The following is a 21252-nucleotide window of genomic DNA, read 5'->3' on the forward strand; positions in this document are numbered from 1 at the left end:
GCCACATCTGGAGTTCCTGAGCATTAAGTGCCGCCCTTTCTATCTGCCCCGTGAGTTCACCTCAGTCATCGCCACGGCGGTCTACATCCCACCCCAAGCGGACACAGGTATGGCTTTGTCCGAATTACATGATGTGCTGAGCTCACTTCAAAACAAGGACCCGGGCGCAGCCCTCATTGTAGCAGGAGACTTTAACAAAGCGAACCTCAGACAAGTCATGCCAAACTTTTACCAGCATGTCTCGTGTCCAACGAGAGGGGATCGGATTTTGGATCACTGCTACACGCCATACAAGCAGGGCTACAAAGCTGTCTCACACCCGGCTTTTGGGAAGTCTGACCACAACGCCATCTTCCTCATTCCCCAGTATAAACAAAGCATACGGAGGGAAGACGTGACCACGAAGGAAGTAAAACGGTGGACTGCCCAATCAGAAGCTACGCTACAGGACGCACTCAACGACGTAGACTGGGACATGTTCAGAGCATGCGCAGTCGACATCAACGAGTTTACGGAAGTAGCAGTATGCTTCGTCAATATGCTAGCGGAGGAGATTATCCCCACTGCGAGAGTCACCACATTCCCAAACCAGAAACCGTGGATGGACAGATCGATCCGCACTGCAGTAAACGCCAGGACCGCCTCCTACAACGCGGGTCTCGCCACTGGCGATATGAGCGCCTACAAAGCGGCCTCATACGGCGCGCGGCGCGCGGTGAGAGATGCCAAACGCAGGTACCGGGAACGTGTGGAGTCCCGCTTCCACCAGGGCGACACACGGAGTATGTGGCACGGACTACACACCATTACGGACTACAAAGCCAGGGACACTGCGCCGATCAACGCCGACTCTGCATTCACCAACGAGCTGAATCGGTTCTACGCCCGTTTCGAGGTTAGCCAGGCGGCTAATGCTATCTACCGCCTGACTACCGAGGACAGTGACGTCATCAGCGAGAGACCGGTGACCAGCATCGCGGAGCATGACGTCCGAGCGGCACTGAGGAGAGTGAACACAAGGAAAGCGGCGGGGCCAGACGGCATCACCGGCCGTCTGCTGCGCTGCTGTGCTGACCAGCTAGCAGGTGTGTTCACTTACATCTTCAACGAGTCCCTGGCGAAGTCTGTGGTCCCCACATGCTTCAAAAGATCCACCATCATCCCTGTGCCCAAGAACAGCAAACCCTCATCCCTGAACGATTACCGGCCAGTTGCACTGACCTCGGTGGTAATGAAGGTGTTTGAGAGGCTGCTGAAGAACATCATCTCCTCCGCCATCCCAGACACCACAGATCCGCTGCAGTTCGCCTACAGATCCAACAGATCCACAGAGGATGCCATCGCCCACGTCCTACACACCACTCTCAGCCACGTGGACAAGAAACAGGGTAACTATGTGCGAATGCTGTTTGTTGATTACAGTTCAGCGTTTAACACAATAGTGCCCTGCAGACTGTTCACAAAGCTGAGGGATCTGGGACTTAACAGCCGTCTGTGTGCATGGGTGTTGGACTTCCTCACTGGCAGAACTCAGGTGGTGAGGGTGGGCAGGTGCTTCTCCAACAGCATCACCATCAACACAGGAGCACCTCAGGGATGTGTCCTCTCGCCACTGCTCTACTCCCTCTACACTTCAGACTGTGTGGCCACCCATGGCTCCAACACCATTGTGAAGTTTGCTGACGACACAGTGGTGTTGGGTGCCATCTCCAACAACGATGAGGCGGCCTACATGGATGAAGTGAAGAATCTGGCATCATGGTGCCAGGACAACCACCTCCAGCTGAACGTCAGCAAGACCAAGGAGCTGGTGGTGGACTTCAGAAGGGGTCAGCACAGAGACTACAAGCCCATTATCATCAATGGAGCTCCAGTGGAGAGGGTGCAGTCCTTCAAGTATCTTGGTGTCCACATCTCCTCAGACCTGACATGGGCTGCCCACATTCAGGTCCAGACCAAAAAGGCTAGGCAGCGCCTGTATCACCTACGACAACTGAGGAAGTTCAGGGTCTCTCCAAAGATCCTCAGGATTTTCTATACAGGCGCTGTGGAGAGCATCCTCACACAGAACATGACATCGTGGTTCGGGAACAGCTGTGTGAAGGACCAAAAAGCTCTCCAGAGAGTGATCCGTACAGCAGAACGCTGCTGCAGGATTGCTCTCCTCCCGCTTCAGGACACCTACACCAGGAGATGCCGGACTAGAGCAGCGCAGATACTGAAGGACCCGTCCCATCCAGGCAACAAACTGTTCCAACTTCTGCAATCTGGTAGAAGGTTCCGCATCTTCCGGGCAAGGACAGAGAGACTCAAGAGGAGCTTCTATCCCCAAGCCATCCGTGCCCTAAACACACACACCCGCCCTCTCACATCATCTATAATTGACTGAGACAGGACTCTTCCAGACACTAAACCAAGGCACAATGTACATTTCAATTCCTTTAATTTTAAATGTGTTTATATTGTCTATCCTGTAAAATAGTCAGATATCTATTCATATTAATGTACAGAATTCACCTGCTTGCTGCTACTACTGCACATTCACCCAGTGTATATACTATATGTGTGTGTATATATATATATATATATATATATATATATATATATAATGTTCTTCCTCTACACCCCCCCCCCCCCCCCCCCAATTTTTGCACATGTCGAGGAGCGTGTCAGGCTACATTTCACTGTGTGTTATACTTGTATAACTATGCATGTGACAAATAATAAAGAACCTTGAACTATGTTTCACTTCCTCCAACTTCAAACTGTTCTTTTGATTGTTTGATTGTAGATTTAAGCTCACTTTTAAATAGCAGAATGCCAAATGTCATGTGGAGATGGGCTGACTTAGTGTCAAAGCCTACAAACTGGTTGATCTGGCTACATTTAGACAGTAAGCTCTGAGAATTCTTTGGAAATGAAAGGACCCAGTAGTTAATATTGGTATAAACATTTCATTAAATAAGAAAACTCAATTTCTAGTTATTGACTTTTTTGTGCCTTTCCAGAAGGGAGAATTTTCTGAGATAGTCAGTCATTTTGAATCTACCCTGAATTTATTTTGATCACTGCTAGAAGAAAACATTAAACATGAAAAACATGCAACAGCAGGAACCATGCAGAATTTCACCTCTAGGGGAAAGCTGTTTCTTGTCCAGGGCAGAGGCAGTTGATACTAAACAGCTTAAATCATAAAAAACAGAGCACAGAATACAAGATGATGGATGAGAGCTGTCACCAATGATGGATCCCTTCTTTTATTGTTCAGTCAAGTGGAACGCTTTAGCTGTCACAGAATGACAAGCATCAGTCTCTGTGACAGAAAGCAGCCTGAGATGGCGGAAAACAGGAAACATGTCCACATATGGCTAAAATGTGTAGAGATATCCTAAAAAGAACATATGAGCTCAGTGTCAGATGGATCTGTTCCTGTTCCAGCATAGCAATATTCTAGTGTGGAGGGTAATGATTGTTGCCATCGATCAAACTAGTGGGAGAATTCACCATGATTCCAAAATATTATATAAAACCAAAGTCATGAACTTAAAATAAGATCATATAGATAGATGGAGCGATATGATATTTGGATTGGATATCAGTAAGGTCAGAAACTTGTATCAGATATCAATGACTTTGGGTCAATTCAGAGCCAATGCAATAAAGTTAGCTGTAGTATTGTGATGTTTTGTTAAAACTGATGATCACACGTCTGTGTTGAGGGAGAAGTGAGTGCTTGGAACTGACCAGCAGGGTTTCCAAATAAGCTACTAACTAAAATTACAGCCCTTCAGCATAGCAAAGAGTCCTCCAAAAGCCACCAAAAGGGCAAGAGAGTTTTTTGTCTGTGAGTCACTGCAATTTATTTAACACACATTTGGAAGGGGCCTCTTATTTCACAAACTGTAACACAGTAATCATTATTACTATTATTGTTATTATCATTGTAATTATTCTTATAAGTCAGTTTTATCCCCCACAAAGCTTGATCTATTTTTTCACCCTGTAGAGACCTTGTTATTATGTTTTTGTAAAAGCAAAAAGGCTTTGCTTACATGTATGATGCCAGTTGAATTTCTTCATGCTTTCATTAAACATTCAAGAAAGAACACTCTCATGGACCACCTGTTTTCCTTTCAAACTGCTCCACTCACCCTGCACCTAACAAGGTAAATTTGAGTAATTGGGGTACACAGGTGCAGAGGGAATGTAGCAGGAAGAGCTGCTGCTAGAGAGCAATTTGTATATTCATTAATATTCTGTATTCATCAGTCTGCACAAAAACCCCAATGCTAAGACACACACACACACACATATATATTAGGGGGGCAACGATACACAAAATTCACGGTTTGGTTTGGTTCAATACTTTGGTGTCACGGTTCGATATTTTTTTGATACAAAAAAATGTTCATGCCTTTTTAATTTGTCATTTATTAAAATTATAAAATATATTTTAACTCAAAAGTACAGTTTTTTGTCTGCTTCCACTTGTCTTTGCACTAGGATGATGTCGGAGTAAATGTGCAGTCATATTCGTTGTGCTCCCACTAGTGCTGTCAGCGTTAATCTAGTTAAAATGACATTAACGCCATAACGCGGCAAATCTCCGTTAACAAGTTACCGCGGATCGCCCCGTGCGTGGGGCTGGACGGCGTCAACACGTTAACAAGCTAACTGTGCTAACGCACTAGTTCCCACCAACTGAGCATTGCGTGGCACATCCAACATACTGTTTTACTTTTGGGGAGGTTCAATTTCGGGTAGCAATTTTGGGCCGTTCTAAAACTTTTGACTGATTCTGTATATGCAGTCCTGATCAAAATTTAAGACCACTTGAAAAATAGGAAAAAAATCATATATTACATGATTGGATCTTAACAAGGTTCCAAGTAGAGCTTCAACATGCAACAAGAAGAAATGGGAGTGAGAGTTTTGTCTCACTCTCATTTCTTCTTGTTGCATGTTTTCTACCAAGCTGCAAGCTTCTACAGTTCCTTTGGTATAGCTACATCTATCACTGCGGCTGTCTTCTTCTGCTTGTCCACCACTACTATGTCTGGTTGACCAATTTTTCCGTATGTATCTGAAAGTCCCACAGGACCTTAGCAGGGTCATTCTCAACCACCCACTTATAGGGGGCGTATCCCGTTTTGATATAGGGACTTCCAAACTATACTGGGATGTTACTGGGTATACTATGCCATCCTCCTGGTTATGGTTTTCAATGTATGCCCTGCCTGCTAACATCTTGAACCCTGCAGTTATGTGCTGGATTGTCTCAGGGGCACAGCCTGGTGTGGTAGAGCCAAGTCTTTATGGATTTTGTGCTTAGAGCTCATTGATATGGTGCCATGATTAGTGCCTCTGTGCTGTGTCATTTTAATAAAAACAAGAAAGTTTAAGCAATGCAATACCAGGAGAGAAACTTTAAATCAGCTAATCACCAAAAAAGTGAAAAGGCCCTTTAAAGCAGGTATCAGTGTAACTGGTGCTCATGTTAATAACAGTATAATCATACAGAAAAGACATACTAGGGGCTCCTATGCAGCTTTGTTTCTTGGTCCCCAATTACAAGATGTTTTACTTCTCTCTGGAGCGTGTTATTGTTTTTTAGCCAATAATGGTTTCTTTCTTTGACATCTATTTACTTGAATCTTTTAAATCCTGCATTGTTTGAGCCTTAAAATGAAAACTTGGTTAAGAATTTTGCAACATACTGTAGGCCCTGTGAAAGGTTTATGCATATTAGTTTTATTTTATGCATTGGTATTTGTCAGTCTTGATTTAAAACGTATGATTTTTGTGCAGTACCTACATAGAAAATATTTCATTTCCCAAAGTCTGAAGGAAAACATGATGCAGAACGATTTATGTTTTAAATAAGGTCTTGGAGTCGCTGCATCCTTAACGTGACAGGTTGTTTTTCTGAGTCTCTGAATTGCTGACATTTCTCCCCGAAATTAATTAATTCCTTGTTGAATGGAAAATGTGGATCTCCACTATTAACTCCAGAAGAGAAAATGTAAATCCAGCTGTAGGATCACTGATATGGAAAATACAAAAAAGTTTTTTTTATTTTTTATGTTTTTTATTTTGTGTTGTACTTTTTATGATTCATATCAGCAATTAAAACAAGCCTATTATAATTTCTGATAAACTATATTGGATGACTTCTATCAGAGTTGTAACTTAAATAAAAGTAACTGCATTTATTTTTTATATTCTCCCTTCCCTTTTTTTTTTTTAGTTTCTTTTCAATATGAGCAGAACCTCAGGGATGTTCTTCATTTCTGCAGGAAATGTAGGCTCTGTAGTTCTGTAGGAAATAAACTTCAGCTTCTCTCTGATGTGTTAAACCTGCAGTGCTCTGATAGTGTCAGCTCTCAGACAGGGTTGCATTTACAGTACAGTGTTTAATTTGTAGACTGTCACTGAGCAAGTCAGGCTGAGTGACATTTGTGTTGCTGTTAGGCCCCCAGCTGTCTATCTTCCTCCCTCTTCCTTTCCCTCTGTGAATCCTGATGAGGTGTCCAGTGGTGCTCTGTTCAACACACTGAAGTTGAAATCAATCAGCTCTTCAATCTTTCTCTAAAGGACCATTATCCAGCCCCGGCAGGCCTGTTGGCCTGCCTACAGCAGGATCTATGACTTCTCTTTTTCACACCGTAAAGCTCACTAATTTGAATCTGACAGGAGTTGGAAGTTTGTTTAAATCTTAACAAATCAACTGTTAGATGTTTGAAAATGAATGTGGACAATATTTAACAGTCTGAGTAAAATCACTACTTTATTCCTCCATATCTTTTAAGTTCATAGTTTGGTTTGTATGACTTCTGATGTCTTCAATAAAAAAAAAAAATAATAATAATAATAATATATATATATATATATATATATATATATATATATATATATATATACTCTTTTGATAACTTCGATGGGTTAATTTTTGCATGTTTTTGTGAGCTACAGTATTTCTGTTTTTGAGATTGTCTGTCAGTTTGCATCTTCTATTCCTGAAATCTTCTCTTAGCCTGTTGCGCTGAAAGTTTTTCCATATATATTGATTATTATTCTTTATTTGTTGTACAGCCAAGTTTTGTTTTTTTAAATGCAAATGAATGAACAATTAAGAACATGTTGCAACTATTTTTCTAACAGATCTGTTATATTTTCAGCTGGGAGAAGCACATTAGAAAAATGGTTAAAAATGTACAAACAAACAACACTGATACATATCATTTGATCAAGATGCTTAAGCATGACATATTATGGTTAAAAGTTTTCTATATCATCCCAAAATTATAGGACATGTTATTGTTTGTTTTATTAGTTTGCTTTTTGCAGTGTAATTTTGAGTTTTTCATGATGTAATGGAAAGTTGCAATAAACTAAAACCGGCTTATACAGTAGCCTGCATTATCTGCACTTCTATGGGTCTAGTGGTTTTAACCTTGCTGTTTCTCCACAGATTCCTCAGATCAGCTATGCGTCGACAGCTCCAGAGCTCAGTGACAACACACGCTATGACTTCTTCTCCCGTGTGGTTCCTCCCGACTCCTATCAGGCTCAGGCCATGCTAGACATTGTGACAGCGATGGGCTGGAACTACGTGTCCACCCTTGCCTCAGAGGGAAACTACGGCGAGAGCGGCGTTGATGCTTTTGTCCAGATCTCCAGAGAGTTGGGTAGGAAACTGTAAACAGATATACAGTTAATTCAAGTCAAAGTGAGATTTAAAAGTTTTTTATACTTTGGTACTCGAGAGAGCTTAATTAAATATTGAACTTTTAAAACTAATTGAGTTAAATGGGACCAAAAGCTATTGATCTGATAAATTTGCTGCACTCTGTTGATGAATGAACAGAAGATGTCTTCTAACTGATTATTGATCTTATTATGCCAGAAGTTGACACATTTCTCCTTGACTGGTCACTGTGAGGTAATCAGGTTTGGCGCTTACTGAATAAAATGTTATCACATGGAGTTAAGCCCTTACATTAATTAATATAAACTTTTGAAATTAACCAGTGACCACATGTTTGATAGAGATTAGCATTTTGTTTGTATGTAGTTGTTCAATTCAATTTAACTGATTCTGTTCTGTTTTGTTACTTAAATTAATCAGAGGCTGGGACTGGCTCTATCACACTTTGAATGATGACGGCTTATGATATGATTTAAACAGATGAGCTTGCAATGCAGGGCAGCCAGCTCTAGGAGGAGTCTTGGTGTTTCCAAACTTCTTCCATTTATGGATAATAAATGATGAGGCCACTGCGCTCATTGGAAAATGACGATATTTTTCGGTATTCTTTCCCAGATCTGTACCTTGATAAAATCCTGTCTCAAAAATATAGAGACCTCATGGCTTGGTTTCTGCTCTGACATTCAAATTGTATCTGTATTTACTGAAAAACATAATTTACCACAGGTAGATTCCGATCAAGTTCTAGAAACATATGACAGATGATTAGTTGAAATAGGATGCACTTTCATCTTCCTAGCCACCTCTTCCTGCTTGTCTGGGGAAACACAGAGTTGTTCCTAGGCCAGCCGAGAGATATAATCTCTCCAGCAAGTCCTGGGTCTACAAGGGGGCCTCCTTCTGGTGGGACATTGCTATAACCTCTCACCCAGGAGGCACCCAGGAGGTATCCTTTCAGATGCCCCAACCACCTCAAACCTGCTCCTTTCAATGTGGGGGAGTTGTTGCTTTGCTTTGAACCCCTCCGGATGGATAAACTTCTCACCCTGTCTCTATGGGTGGATGGCCCTTGCCACTTTGTATCCACAGTCTGATTCTATTAGTAACTACCCAGACCTTGTGATCATAGGGGAGAGCAGAGAGATACATCAACCAGTATACTGAGAGCTTTGCTTTCATGCTCTTTTTATCACAACGGAATAATGCAACATCCACTTTTCTGCAGCCATAACCTGAATCCATCTGTCGATCTCCCACTCTCTTCTCCAGTTACTCATGAACAAAACCATGAGTTACTTAAACTCCTCCACTGTTGGCAGCAACTCATCCTTGACTTGGATTAGGCACTCAACCCCTTCATGGTTGAGGACTCAGACTTGGAGGTACTGATTCTCATTTCCACCGCTTCACATTCAGCTGTGCACCACTCAAATCTGAGCTGGATACAATCTGATGAAGCATATAGAACCATATCATCTTCAAAAAGCGGAAAGATTCTGAGGCCACCAAAGTGGAAGCCTTCCACCACATGGCAAGACATTCTGTACATAAAAAGCATTAAAAGAATCAGTGCCGGAGTTCAGCATGTACTGGGAACAACTTAATGTTCCCGACTTATTGCCGGCAATGCAGAACGAGCTCCCACAATGTTTATATATAGGAACTGAACGGCTAATAGCAATGGACTAGACACCCCATACTCCCGAAACACCTCCCACAGAATACCCCACCCACACTATACATTTGTTCATATATACACACCATAGTGTATTGTTCTTCTTTGTTCTATTTGTATCTTATTTTGAGAAGGAAGGGGATTCATAGTTTATGTAGAATTTGGACCCAAAATACAGACTCCAAGACAGGTTTGAACAAACGAAAAAATTCACCTTTATTCAGGTCAGGCAGCAGATCCTGGTGGCTGAAGCAAACAGGATTCAAAAGTAATCTGAAGCAGGTAAAACGTGGGGAAAACCACAGGCAGACAAACAGTACAACATGACAAAGAACTAAGGAAAACTAAGGGTTAAATATACACACAAGGTAATCAGGGAAAGAGACACAGCTGGGGAAAACAAGGCGTAGGTGAATAGAATCAATTAACAAGCAAGAGGGGAAGCAAAATTGAACATAATGCACTTGAGATGAGAGGCCATTAAAATAACACAGGAAGCATAAACACTGCGATGGAGACTAAACAGATAAACTTGACAGACCAAAGTAAACAAAGACAAAAGTGACTATGGACATGGAAGACCTAACAGAAACAACGACTGGGCATGGGGAATATTGACATTTTCTGTTTGACAGAAACAGAGCGTCCAAAACTGAAAACACTGGGTGCAAAACCTGGATTCGTGACAAAGGGCACTCTATTTATTATATGTCCAAAATGTCACGAACATACTTTGCTGATATTTATGATATGATATTCAAGCAAGTGCTGAATTATTATATATAGTTCAGTTTATAAGAGAAAAAGCTATTTCTCTGTGCATGACTTACAGTAAAAAGAAGAACTATGACTAGAAAAAGTTAATTTAAATGTAATTACATTTTTCATTTTCCATCTGTCATGTATTCTGCTTTATCACCTTGTTGCTTTATTGCTGACACATTTATCTGGCTTTGCAACACTGCTGTAATCTCTGCGCAAATGATGGCAGCTGTACTAATGATGAAAAATGGCTGCGATGGAGGCTTTTAAAAGCATCTGATTAATAACTGTGCAGAGAGCAGCTGTGGCTCCTGTGTGGGCTCAGTGAGGTGTCATCTATGCTGCTGTTGTCACTGTGCAAACACACGATGCTGCACATGCAAATGGCTTCATTAACAGAGTGAATATGTATTTACAATACTGTGCAAAAGTCTCTTGCTTCCCCTGATTTCTTTATTTTTTGCTTGGAAAAAGGAAAATGGATGGAGCTATTTATTGAAATGTGCAGACATGAGTAGAAATATAAAGGTAAAGAACAGTTTGTAACAAGCCTGAATCTCAGTAACGGTATGACCACCTTTATGTTTTAAGTTCAACCTGAAATTTCAAGAAAGCTTGCTCGTAATTTCTTTGATCAGTCTTAGTTCTAGAATAGTTCTCCAGGCTTTCTCAACATGCAGTTCTTTGCATGTTTGCAACATCGTATTGCATAATTATTATAATAGGGACGGTATTATGTACTGACAAGTACAGTGGTAAAACAATTCTTGTCATGAGGTTTGCACACACCTCAGGAGTAGATTGAACCCACTCCTCTTAGCTGAAACTCTCTAAATCCTTTAAGTGTTTTGGCGGGAACTTGGCACCCTGAAGCTTCACTTCCTTCAACAGACTTTCAATAAGGCTGAGGTCTGGAGACTTGGTAGGACACTGCATGACCTTAACGTGGTTCCACTCCTTTGTTGGCATGGTTGTCTGTTTTGGGTTGTTGTCATGCTGGAAGACCCACACAAACCTGTCTTTAGTGTTCTGGTTGAAGGAGGGAGGTTCTGTTCCAAATTGTTACAGTACATGGTCACATCCCTTGGCCTGTCAATGTGGTGAAGTTGTTCTGTACCTTTAGCAGAGAAACTTTAGCTGTTTCTCTGCTAAACATTTTCAACTCTGTGCTTGACTGTGTGTGTTCTTTGGGTAACACTAAGCATTTCTCTTCCTCCAATCATGGGGGATCAAGCTGGTGCCAAAGAGCACGATTTTGATTTTATCTCAATTTTGAACACAGGAGTTTCTCCCAAGCTTTCTCTGAATTATTTAGGGGTTCACTCACAAACCTAAGATTGGTCTGTACGTGTGTTTTCATGAGAAAGGAGATGGGCAGCGCAAAATTTAAATCCATTCAGTGTATTGTGTTAATAATGGTGTTCTTGGTGACTGTGGTCTTGTTATTGAGATATGAATGGGAGCAATGTTAATCTTAATCAAAATAGCTTGTTATTATACTCATTTTACTCAATAACTTGCAAATCAATTTATAACTTTTATGAAAATGTTTGGTTTTTGGATTTTTAATTGATATTTTTTTCTCTGTCCATTAAAATTAAACTACCATAGAAATGTTCATTTCTCTAATGAAGGCTCTTATCCTGTTGATCTTGTATAGTTATAGGTTTTCCAAGATCCATGTGTGAGGCATTATTTCATAGCCTTTCTGGTAGTCAATCCAAGTAATGCTAACTTGGACCAGTCTGGTCCTACAGTGTTGACTGACTCCTCTATCTACCAGTAGCTGGTGTTTTGCCCCCCTGGTTTCTATGCCAATTCCTTTCTTGGCCCTGCTCATGTATTGAGCGACATGACTTTTCACCTTAGCCCCTATGAAAGAGAAGAGGAAAGAAGTGTCTGTCCAAAGGAAAAAGAGAAAAGACAATGAAGGTGGTAAAAGTGGAAATAGGTTTATCTCTGAGGTAACTCCCTGCACCCTGTAATGTGGTTTTCTTTGTGATTTGATGATCCAACTTCTGAGATATTGCCAGATGTTACTAATGTGGGTAACTTGAGGGCCATAGAGACCTGCTCAACTACAACATAACACAGGATTGCTGCCACAACCACCTTATGTAGTTTGTCTCCATGACAACAACTGCAGCTCTGACTGTAGCGTGGTGAGCAGTTCAGGGTCAGATTGATGAAACCCCCATATCCCCCTTGAGTTGATGCCTTTACCAAACACTCATCAAGTGAGGATATTTGAATAATTGTTATTTAACAAAAGCAGAAACTGAAAAATCATCTGGCTTTAGGCTATCTCAGTGTCTTTTGTCTTTTCTACAGTACCTATAAAAGATTAATCTAGCCACAATGAACTATTTTCAAGCCTTGATTATTTAATTTCTTTTCTAAACAGAAAACTCGCAAATTCTTTATTGAAAGAGAAAATGTGCACAGCCTTGGGAAAACCATGCAACCTCCAAACAGAAGGGTCTTGCCACAATTAAAAACTTGGACCTTCTTGCTATGACACAACAGTAGTGACTATATTTAGATCAGAGTTTGAAGTGCTAAGTTATATGGACTCATAGGCTCCATAGTAGTGACTCACGTTTGTAGTGAAACCTAGCAGACAGTTAGCAGTTACAGCTGCCAGTGTCAACATCCAGCCAGCCAGTATAAAACGATCTTAAAATGTAAACTTTAAGCTTGGGGAACGTTAGAGAGAAAAATACTTTTTGTAGGAGCTGTAAACGTGCTCTTCTGCTGTAAAGTTGGGCATTTAAAGTGGCAGTCTATTTGGATTGACTCACTTTTGGGACCAGCCCAAAGTGATCATTAGAAGAGCTGCAGTTTTTGGCACTCGATGCTGAGATCAGGCCTCTGTGAGGTTACTCAGTTGCTGTTATTTAACACTAGTTCAACATGCTAAATTGAATATATGAATGTTGGACAATGCAACAGAAATCACAAGTGTCTGGTTTGAATTTTATCATGAAGTAATTAACAAAAAAGCAAGCTGATGATAATATTGCAAATTATACACAGAGAATGAATGAATGCATATTTCATTGTGTGGTTAGAAAATGAAAACCTTTAAAATCCAGAAAAACTTTAAAATAAAAAAATTCCTTCCATCTTCTTAATCTTTGTAAAAGTGTGACAGCTGGCCGATGGAGAGAGACTTTCCATCTGTAAGGCCACCAGCTGCTCTCCTGTGCTGCTGAGAGGTGCTTCCACTTCAGTGAATGATATTACATGACTCTAGGACAGAGGTAAGCAGGTAATTTTCCCAAGGGGCCACATGAGAAACTGGAACGGTTATAGAAGACCAGAGCAATAAGATGAACTCAGTTTTAATTGTATCTCTTCACAAACTGCTCTACTGGTAACAGTAAGCTAATACTCACAATTAGACAATGAAAAATATGAAACAAGAATAGTAAAAACAACATTTTATCACTATTCAGTCAACATTCCCCAACATTCCTGTTGTATTTCCTTTCATTCAGTATATTGCAAAAATGTGAAAAAATGTCCGCTTTGTTTTTCCAGTGAAATTCCTGATGTCCCACAATATCCGTGATCTGTGGAGTTGGGCAAATTCTCAAATGTTTCCTCTTTCTCAGAGCATGTTAGCGTAAACAGGTCAACCCAACACAACTCCCCACCAAATAATGGCTTACTCTTTTTTTAGAGTTTGGTTGGGAATCACAAAACTAGTCTTGAATGCTCCATCCCTGGATAAAGCTCGGTAAAACGTCATTGTTGCTTTGGAGCTTTGCTAGGAAAGGTTCAGATGTTTAAAGCCGACCCTTGTCCTTTGTCATGTGTCTGTAATGGAATCCTGTAATTCATATAAGAGGCTGAAGCAACTAGTTTTTTATAGATGATTACATTTTAACCAAGGCCTTGGCTTCTGGCTCTACGTCTCACAGCTTCAATGATAAACTCTCAGCAAAGGAAAAATTTGCAATATGAACTAACCCTAACAGGCAGCTTAGATGTGTGCTTCTTCCTTTGTCCTGCAACCCAATGCTGAATTTTCAACTCTGCATCCCGACAGCTGTCTGTTGCTGCTGCAGCCTGACTGCTCATTGTTACCACCAGAGCAAGCTACCCACAAATGTCACATGATGTGTTGAATGCGGACCCAAATAGAGACTCTAAGATAGAGTAGCATAAAGAAGCAACACAAAATCAAGGCAACAGGGGGAAACAAAGTCCAAAAATCCAAATGGGAAGTGGCAGAAAATGAAGTTCATAAATCAAAGCATGGGAAAACACACTGGTAATGCACAGAGAATAAACAGTATGACATGACAAGGAACTAGGGAAAAGGTTTAAATACACAGAGATAACGCAGATATTGGAAACAAGTGGGGAACACTGAACCTAAAACGAATCATGGCAGACAAAGCAAGGGGAGCACACGAAATAAAGAGCACACAAGATGAGAGACTAACAAAAATAAGACATGAAGTTGCTAAACATCGGACATGAAAACTAAAAGAAACAGAATACAAATAACCTATGACTAAGACTAGAGGTGGTCACTAAATTAGTGAGATTTCCTCTGCAGCTTACTAGTTATCTTTGCTTCCATCTTCGCTATCTGTGCTTTAAGATGCACATTTGAGAATTATACCAGGGAGTCAAATACTTTCTTTGTCAGAGGAGCCACAATAGTAGTAAACATGCTAAACTATTTACAAGATAATCGACCTCTGTGGGAGTAGCATTCAGGTAGCTGTTCTGCTCTGTGTTGGCACATAGCATGGAAGAAGATAACAGTGGAGCAATTCTTAGACTTATTTAAAGCACATTCAAAAAGGCATCTACTGTGATAAAATGTATTCCCCATTACTGTGAATTTAAATGTTATTAGAAAATGATCTGACAAAAAAGGGTTTTTAAGGAATACTGTTAAATGTACAGTTTCTATGCCATATGTCAGAACAAGATCTAGAGAGTGATGAAAGTGGTCGGTGGGTTCTTTTGCATTTGAGTCTAATGGTAGAATAAATGCTCTGCTAAGGCTGTAGTTTTCAGTATTTCAGTATTTTGCTGAGGATATTACCACATCATTTAGAAAAGATATTGAGAGAATAACAGAACTGTTTTGATCTCTGACAGTGAAAAGCTGTTGTGCTTTCTTCAGTCTGTCACTGTCTCACCACCGTTCAGTTAATCCTGGAGCCTCCCCACCAGGAGAAGTGTGATCTTCCTGCTTTCTTTCAGTGGGAAATCGTAGCTGTCAGCAGACTGAGTCCTATTTGAACTTATATCAGACTGAGATGACACCAACTGTCTCCAAAATGACATCCAGCTCAGAAGCTGTTAATTATGTGTTCATGTTCGAAACCTGCAAACAAGTGTTGTCTTAAAATGATTCTGCTTAAAAAAAAAAAAAAAAAAAGAGAGTACACTATATATAATGAATCGCTATAAAATGAGTAAACTTTAACAAGAGTTTTGTAATGTATTCTAAAATTTTCACAAGGTGTAATGATGTAAATTTGTTGTAATGAATAAATATCCAGCAGCTTCAGTCATCTTTCGAGGAAGCAAAGATGCAGAGTTATCTGCTGTTTTTTCCTTGACTCAGGGTGAAAGTTTAGCATTTTAATAATGAAAAACTGTCACAAGAAAATATTATTTTTTGAATAGCAGCAGATATTCCCCCTCCTTCAGTTTTTAGTCAGATATAGTATAGTCCTCTGTGTATTTGTGTGTTTGCAGCAGATTAACTAGAGAAACTGATTGTTTGTATTTCCACTGGCTTTCTGTTGGATCAGCTGTGGAAAAACTCTGCTGTCGTTTTTCTTCTTCTGAAGTGTAAAATCCTGTACAAGATAATCTGCTTTTGTTTCTCTCAGTTCCCCATTTTCTTCTATCTTCTCATCTGTATTTCTTTAGCCCTTAAACTTTTTTCTTTTTTTCCCATTCTACCGTATGGCATACATGCTTTCTGTTAACTGTCCCCCTGTTAAATATATGCTTTTCACATTTGCTGTTGTCCAGTCATGGATGAAATGTATTTTCTGACTTTTACCCTATTTTCTTGTTATCACTCATTTATTTATTTTCACTTTTTCCTGAAGAGGAGTTTTTTTCATCCTTATGCTCTGCATGCAGTCAAAGGAGTGGATGAATATTTCATGGGAAGGGATTCCTCCACCTTTCCTCCCTTGAGAGGAGAGCATCTGCAGTTAGTAACTAACCTTTTCTCCAACACATAAAACAGTCCATTAGTGGCAGCCAGTCGGACACAGTGACGTGAGGGGGAGGTGAAAGTCATTTGCACTAAGAAGGAAGGGTGTGTCATTTGGGAGCTTAGTCCCAGGATTTCAGTAAGAGGCTGCTGAAGTAACAGGACTGTTTACAGCAGAATTTTTAAGGACGCGAAAGAAGAAAAAAAATATTAAGAACAAAAACAGGAACAGCAAATTTCTAGATACTTTGGGGCTTTTACAGGTCTGGTGGAAGCTAAATTAGCTTTGATAGCTGTAGCTTACTGGTAGGAATTAGCAGCTGGATACCATTTGCTCTCAAGAAATCAAATGTTAGAAGATTAATAGACAAAGCTGAATTATAGAATATCATCACAGACCAAGTTGGCACAATAGCCCTTGGAGAATGTTGCATAGCTCAGATGATCTACAGAAAGATGCAGAAAAAGAAAATGCAAATGCAAAAAAAAGGGGAAAGACTCATAGTAACTAAAGATATAAAAACAGTCCTCCAAATTCCTAAATCAGCTGCAAAGGGACATAAAACAATCTCAAGGAAAAACAAAATCAGTGGGGCTGGCTGCAGCTCAAGAGGTAGAGCAGGTCATTTGCTAATCAGAAGTTTGATGGTTCAGTCCCTCGGTACTGCAGTCTGCATGCCAAGTACCGTTGGGCAAGATAATAACCCTAAGTTGCACTCTGATGCATCCATCGGAGTGTGAATGTTAGACAGAGCACAGACACAGACAAGCAGTTAAAAAATATATATAGAAAAAAATGTGCTTATGCGAATGAGGCAAGTTGTGTAAAGTGCTTTGCATGCTCAGAAAGTGTAGAAAGGTACTATGTAAGAACCAGCCCATTTACCATATTGAGGTATAATGTCAGACATAGATGCAGCTTGAATAAATATCCCAGAATGTGCTTCTTAAAAAAGTACATTAGGCCCATTTAGAAGAAACTTGTAGCATCCTCACATTTCAATAAAGCAGCGTATTTTCTTCTTTTCCAGACACATAGAGCAACCATGAGAGGTATCACACAGGTCCTGACTGAGTCACAGTGATGAACTGTTGCTGTAGATTTCATCACAGCTTATGCTTGCACTGAAAGGACACACCAAACCCATGTCATCATGATGCTTGAGTCAGCAGCTGCAGTGTTTGAAAGGAAAAAGGAAGACACTAGAAGTAAAATGAGAGCTCAGCTATGTAGGAATTAAACATGACTGTCACCTGACTCTAGTTCTACCATCAAAGGATCATACCAACAGAAACGTACTGCAGGTTTCTGGAATGCCAGATACACCAAAGTTGTGTGCACAAAATTATTTCCAAGTTTGTAACCACTGTTCCTACAATGTTAAGTTTGCCTACATTGGTTGAATATAACGGACTTCACAATCAGATGTTAGAGTAATCTTATGAATAGTTTATCTGTCCTTAGCAGAGATGGGCAGTAACGCGTTACTTACTGTAATCCGATTACTTTTTCAAGTAACGAGTAAAGTAAGGGATTACTATTGCAAAAACGGTAATTAGATTACCGTTACTTTCCCGTAGGAACGCTGCATTACTGCGTTACTAAAACCGTGATTTTTTTGCGAGAATGTGTCATGACAGTGACGTAAGCAAGTGCGACGTTCATGACAACCGCTGTGTGCAGATCAACAGTGGATAATATATCGAGTGTGGGAGAGAGTATGAGCGTGCAGCGTTTAAAGCGTGAAAGTACTGACCTTACTTTGAGTTTGATTCCATAAAAAGTGACAAAAACATTAGTGTCCGTTGTGCGTGGGAAGAAAACTTATTTTTACAGCGAAGAAAAACCCTAAACTTCCAAGCAAGCACCAAGTGCGCAACGACGTAATGGAAAACTCACAGAGAAACTCGCGGATTCTTCCACTGACCGCCGCGGCACACCTGCACCAGGGTAAACCTCCGCCTACCCTCCTCCTGCTTTACAGGTGAAAATAGAGCAAAAGGACCGCTAGTCTTTGACTTTATTTATTTTCTGCTGTGTTTTACTTGCATCTATTTGAAAGAGTGAGTGTAAACACAAAAAAAGAAAATTATGCACTGGAATGTGCAGAAAATAGGTTTAAATATTAAACAAATTTCTTCCAGTCAGAGAATGTTGCATATAATTAAATTTTTGCTTGATGCATAAAGTTAAAAGATTAAAACTGATAAAACAAGTTTTAAAAAAGAGACTTTTCCATTTGATTACATTTTGTATGATGGATTATGTAGAAAAAGTAGAATTGGGCTGAAAGATCTATCACTTTATCACCTCTTCAGGTTGTAAATTGTGTTTTTAAAAAGTAACTAAGTAACTAAGTAATTAATTACTTTTGAAAATAAGTAATCAGTAAAGTAACGGGATTACTTTTTTGGGGAAGTAATCAGTAATCAGTTACTGATTACTTTTTTCAAGTAACTTGACCAACACTGGTCCTTAGCGATGGAATAAATGAATATAAATGTAGTTTTATGCCTTGCTATGTTTTGGTCTTCTGTCTTGTTCACGTGCTGCCTTTTGACTGTCTTTGGATAACATCTGAAAACCTCCAGCCCATTGATAATCTCCAGGAGAGCTAGGTTAGAAATAACAAGTTGCTTTTTTTTCTGGAAGTACAAAACGCTTTTGTTGGTAGAAGTAAAAATGGTAGTTTTATTGTTATATGCACATGCAGAGTTTGAGTTTATACTGTATAATGAAATTCTTATTTTACTGGAGTTCCTTCACACAGCACACATAAAAACAATCTAATATGATAAATAACATGAAATAAAACTTCTAACAATATTAAAATAAATGAGATAAAAAAAATACAGCTAAAGTAAAAGTAACAAATGCAAACAGTGAAAAGTGTTAGAAAGGACACAATAGTGGTGGGAGTGAAGTGGGCACAGTGGCCTGGGAAAGGGACAGCTTGAAAATGTCTCCAAATATGTTAGCTAGCACCAATGAGCAGACTGAGCACATGTCTAAGATAAGGGCTTTGCTAATGCTGGGTTTAGGCTTTAAACTAGAGTTGCTTATTAGTTTCTCTTGCTTGTCAATCTTTGTACAAACCTTGTGTAAAGATTTTTCTTTCAGGCTTTGACTCTGTTTCAGTCAACCCCTTAAAGCCTTAAAGCCTTGTGCATCGAATTTGATGCATGAGTATTTGTATTGAGACTTCTACATAATCAGTGTAATTTTTTCCCTTGAAAAGGCCAAATAAATTGCACGAGCAATAAATTAATATGTTTTCCAACAGACACGTCCCAACTCTGTATATTCATGTCTCAACTCTGTATATTTTTATATATTTTATCATGTCTCAACTCTGTATATTTTTCTGTATATTTTTATATATTTTTTTATTGTTTACTCTATTTAATTTGTAAAATATGTGTACACACACACACACACACACACACACACACACACGTAGAAAAATATTTAGTATACACATCCAGAAATGCATATACTATTATATATTGTACATATATTTATTAGTTTCAGATGTAGCCATTCTTGTATTTTGCTTGTTTATATTATTGTATTTTGCACAACTCTGTTGCTTGTGAAGCTCGCACACAAGAATTTCACTCACATGTGCTGTACCAATGTACCTGCACATGTGATGTGACAATAAAAGTGATTTGATTTGATTTGATTTGACACTGGTGCAGGCTTTACAGGGTTAAGACCATCAAAGCATTTTTAAAGTCACAACAAACAGCAGGTCACCAGTGACTTGTTTGAGATAAAGACTAGAGTTTTGCTTATCTCTTGTTAGGATGTCGATGAACAATAGCAAATGGATTAAAGTAGATGACAGGAGACAGAGGTGAGGTGTAGACCAGCCGATTTATTCACCAATACTGAAGAATACACAAACATGACAAAATAAAATAAAATGATATGATGAACGAAGCATAGGTTAGCTCTAGCAGCAATCTGTAACATTAACTGGCAGCATTTTATAGACTACTGCTAACTAATCCTCAAGCCTACCACTGTATAAGGTTAGATATTGAACTAAAGTAATATACTAAATGCACACCTTGCCAGCTTTTCTGGTTTTTAGTCTTGTCCTTGTCCACAGTCATTTTCAAAGGAAAACATTTTCTTTTTGTTTGTTGTTTATCTTAAGCCACTTACCACTGACCTATGAATTATTCAAGCATAAAAATTTACTGAACTCAAGGGCTGAAGTGGTGTCACATCTATACATGTCAGACAATTTAGCAAAGAGCCAATTTTAAACGGTAACTTTTGCCACTTTATTATTACTAGCCTTCTGGCAGTGGCCGACCTAGAAAATCCAGCTTGAACCAAGACACATCTGCTGTTTACCAAAATCTAATCAGAAAAGGCCTCAGTGGAAGCCATTCTTCAGGAAGGGACACAGTGAGATAAGGCATAGTTATGTCAAATGACATTTTTCTGGAGTGAAAAGTAGCGGCAGTAGGTCTTCTGGAGTGACAAATGCAAACTTGAGGTTTTTGGTTCAAATTGTTTTCAGTATGTACAAAAGAGACTGATGAGAGCAGCAGTAGGTGTCTACAGCTATCTGTAACATAACAAAGGCTCTGTTGTGGTTCGGGGCTGCATTTCAGCCAGTGGTGTTGATAACTGCCCAAACTGATGGTACTTTTCTGCGTTTGTGATTCCAATAGATTTTGATCCACCATGAAATACCATCTGGAAAACACCTAACAGACAAAAGGCAGCTTCGTTTTGAGCATGACAGTGATGCCAACCACAATTGCAGAAAAAGCATACCTGGATAGAAAAACACACACAGTGGAACAACTGAATAGACTAAAGTAAAGAAATTACCAGAAAGCCTGCACAAGAAAATTCAGGCTGACGATGATGAAGAATAACGG

At 39.7% G+C, this 21252-nt stretch overlaps 1 protein-coding gene across 2 annotated transcripts in view; it reads left to right on the forward strand.

Annotated features, from left to right (window-relative positions):
• The window catches only part of LOC146705126 (metabotropic glutamate receptor 8-like), a 146498-nt gene that overhangs the window by 73180 nt on the left and 52066 nt on the right, over positions 1–21252 (forward strand). For both annotated transcript variants that reach the window (XM_085462713.1, XM_085462714.1), the window contains exon 3: positions 7472–7688. In XM_085462713.1, the coding sequence (XP_085318839.1) occupies positions 7472–7688 (217 nt within the window). The remainder of the gene's footprint in view (positions 1–7471; positions 7689–21252) is intronic.

Source organism: Copadichromis virginalis, linkage group LG7 (genome assembly GCF_057382275.1).
Source record: "Copadichromis virginalis isolate Kocher_CV1m ecotype Utaka linkage group LG7, C_Virginalis_male_GT1.1, whole genome shotgun sequence".
Classification (NCBI taxonomy): domain Eukaryota; kingdom Metazoa; phylum Chordata; class Actinopteri; order Cichliformes; family Cichlidae; genus Copadichromis; species Copadichromis virginalis.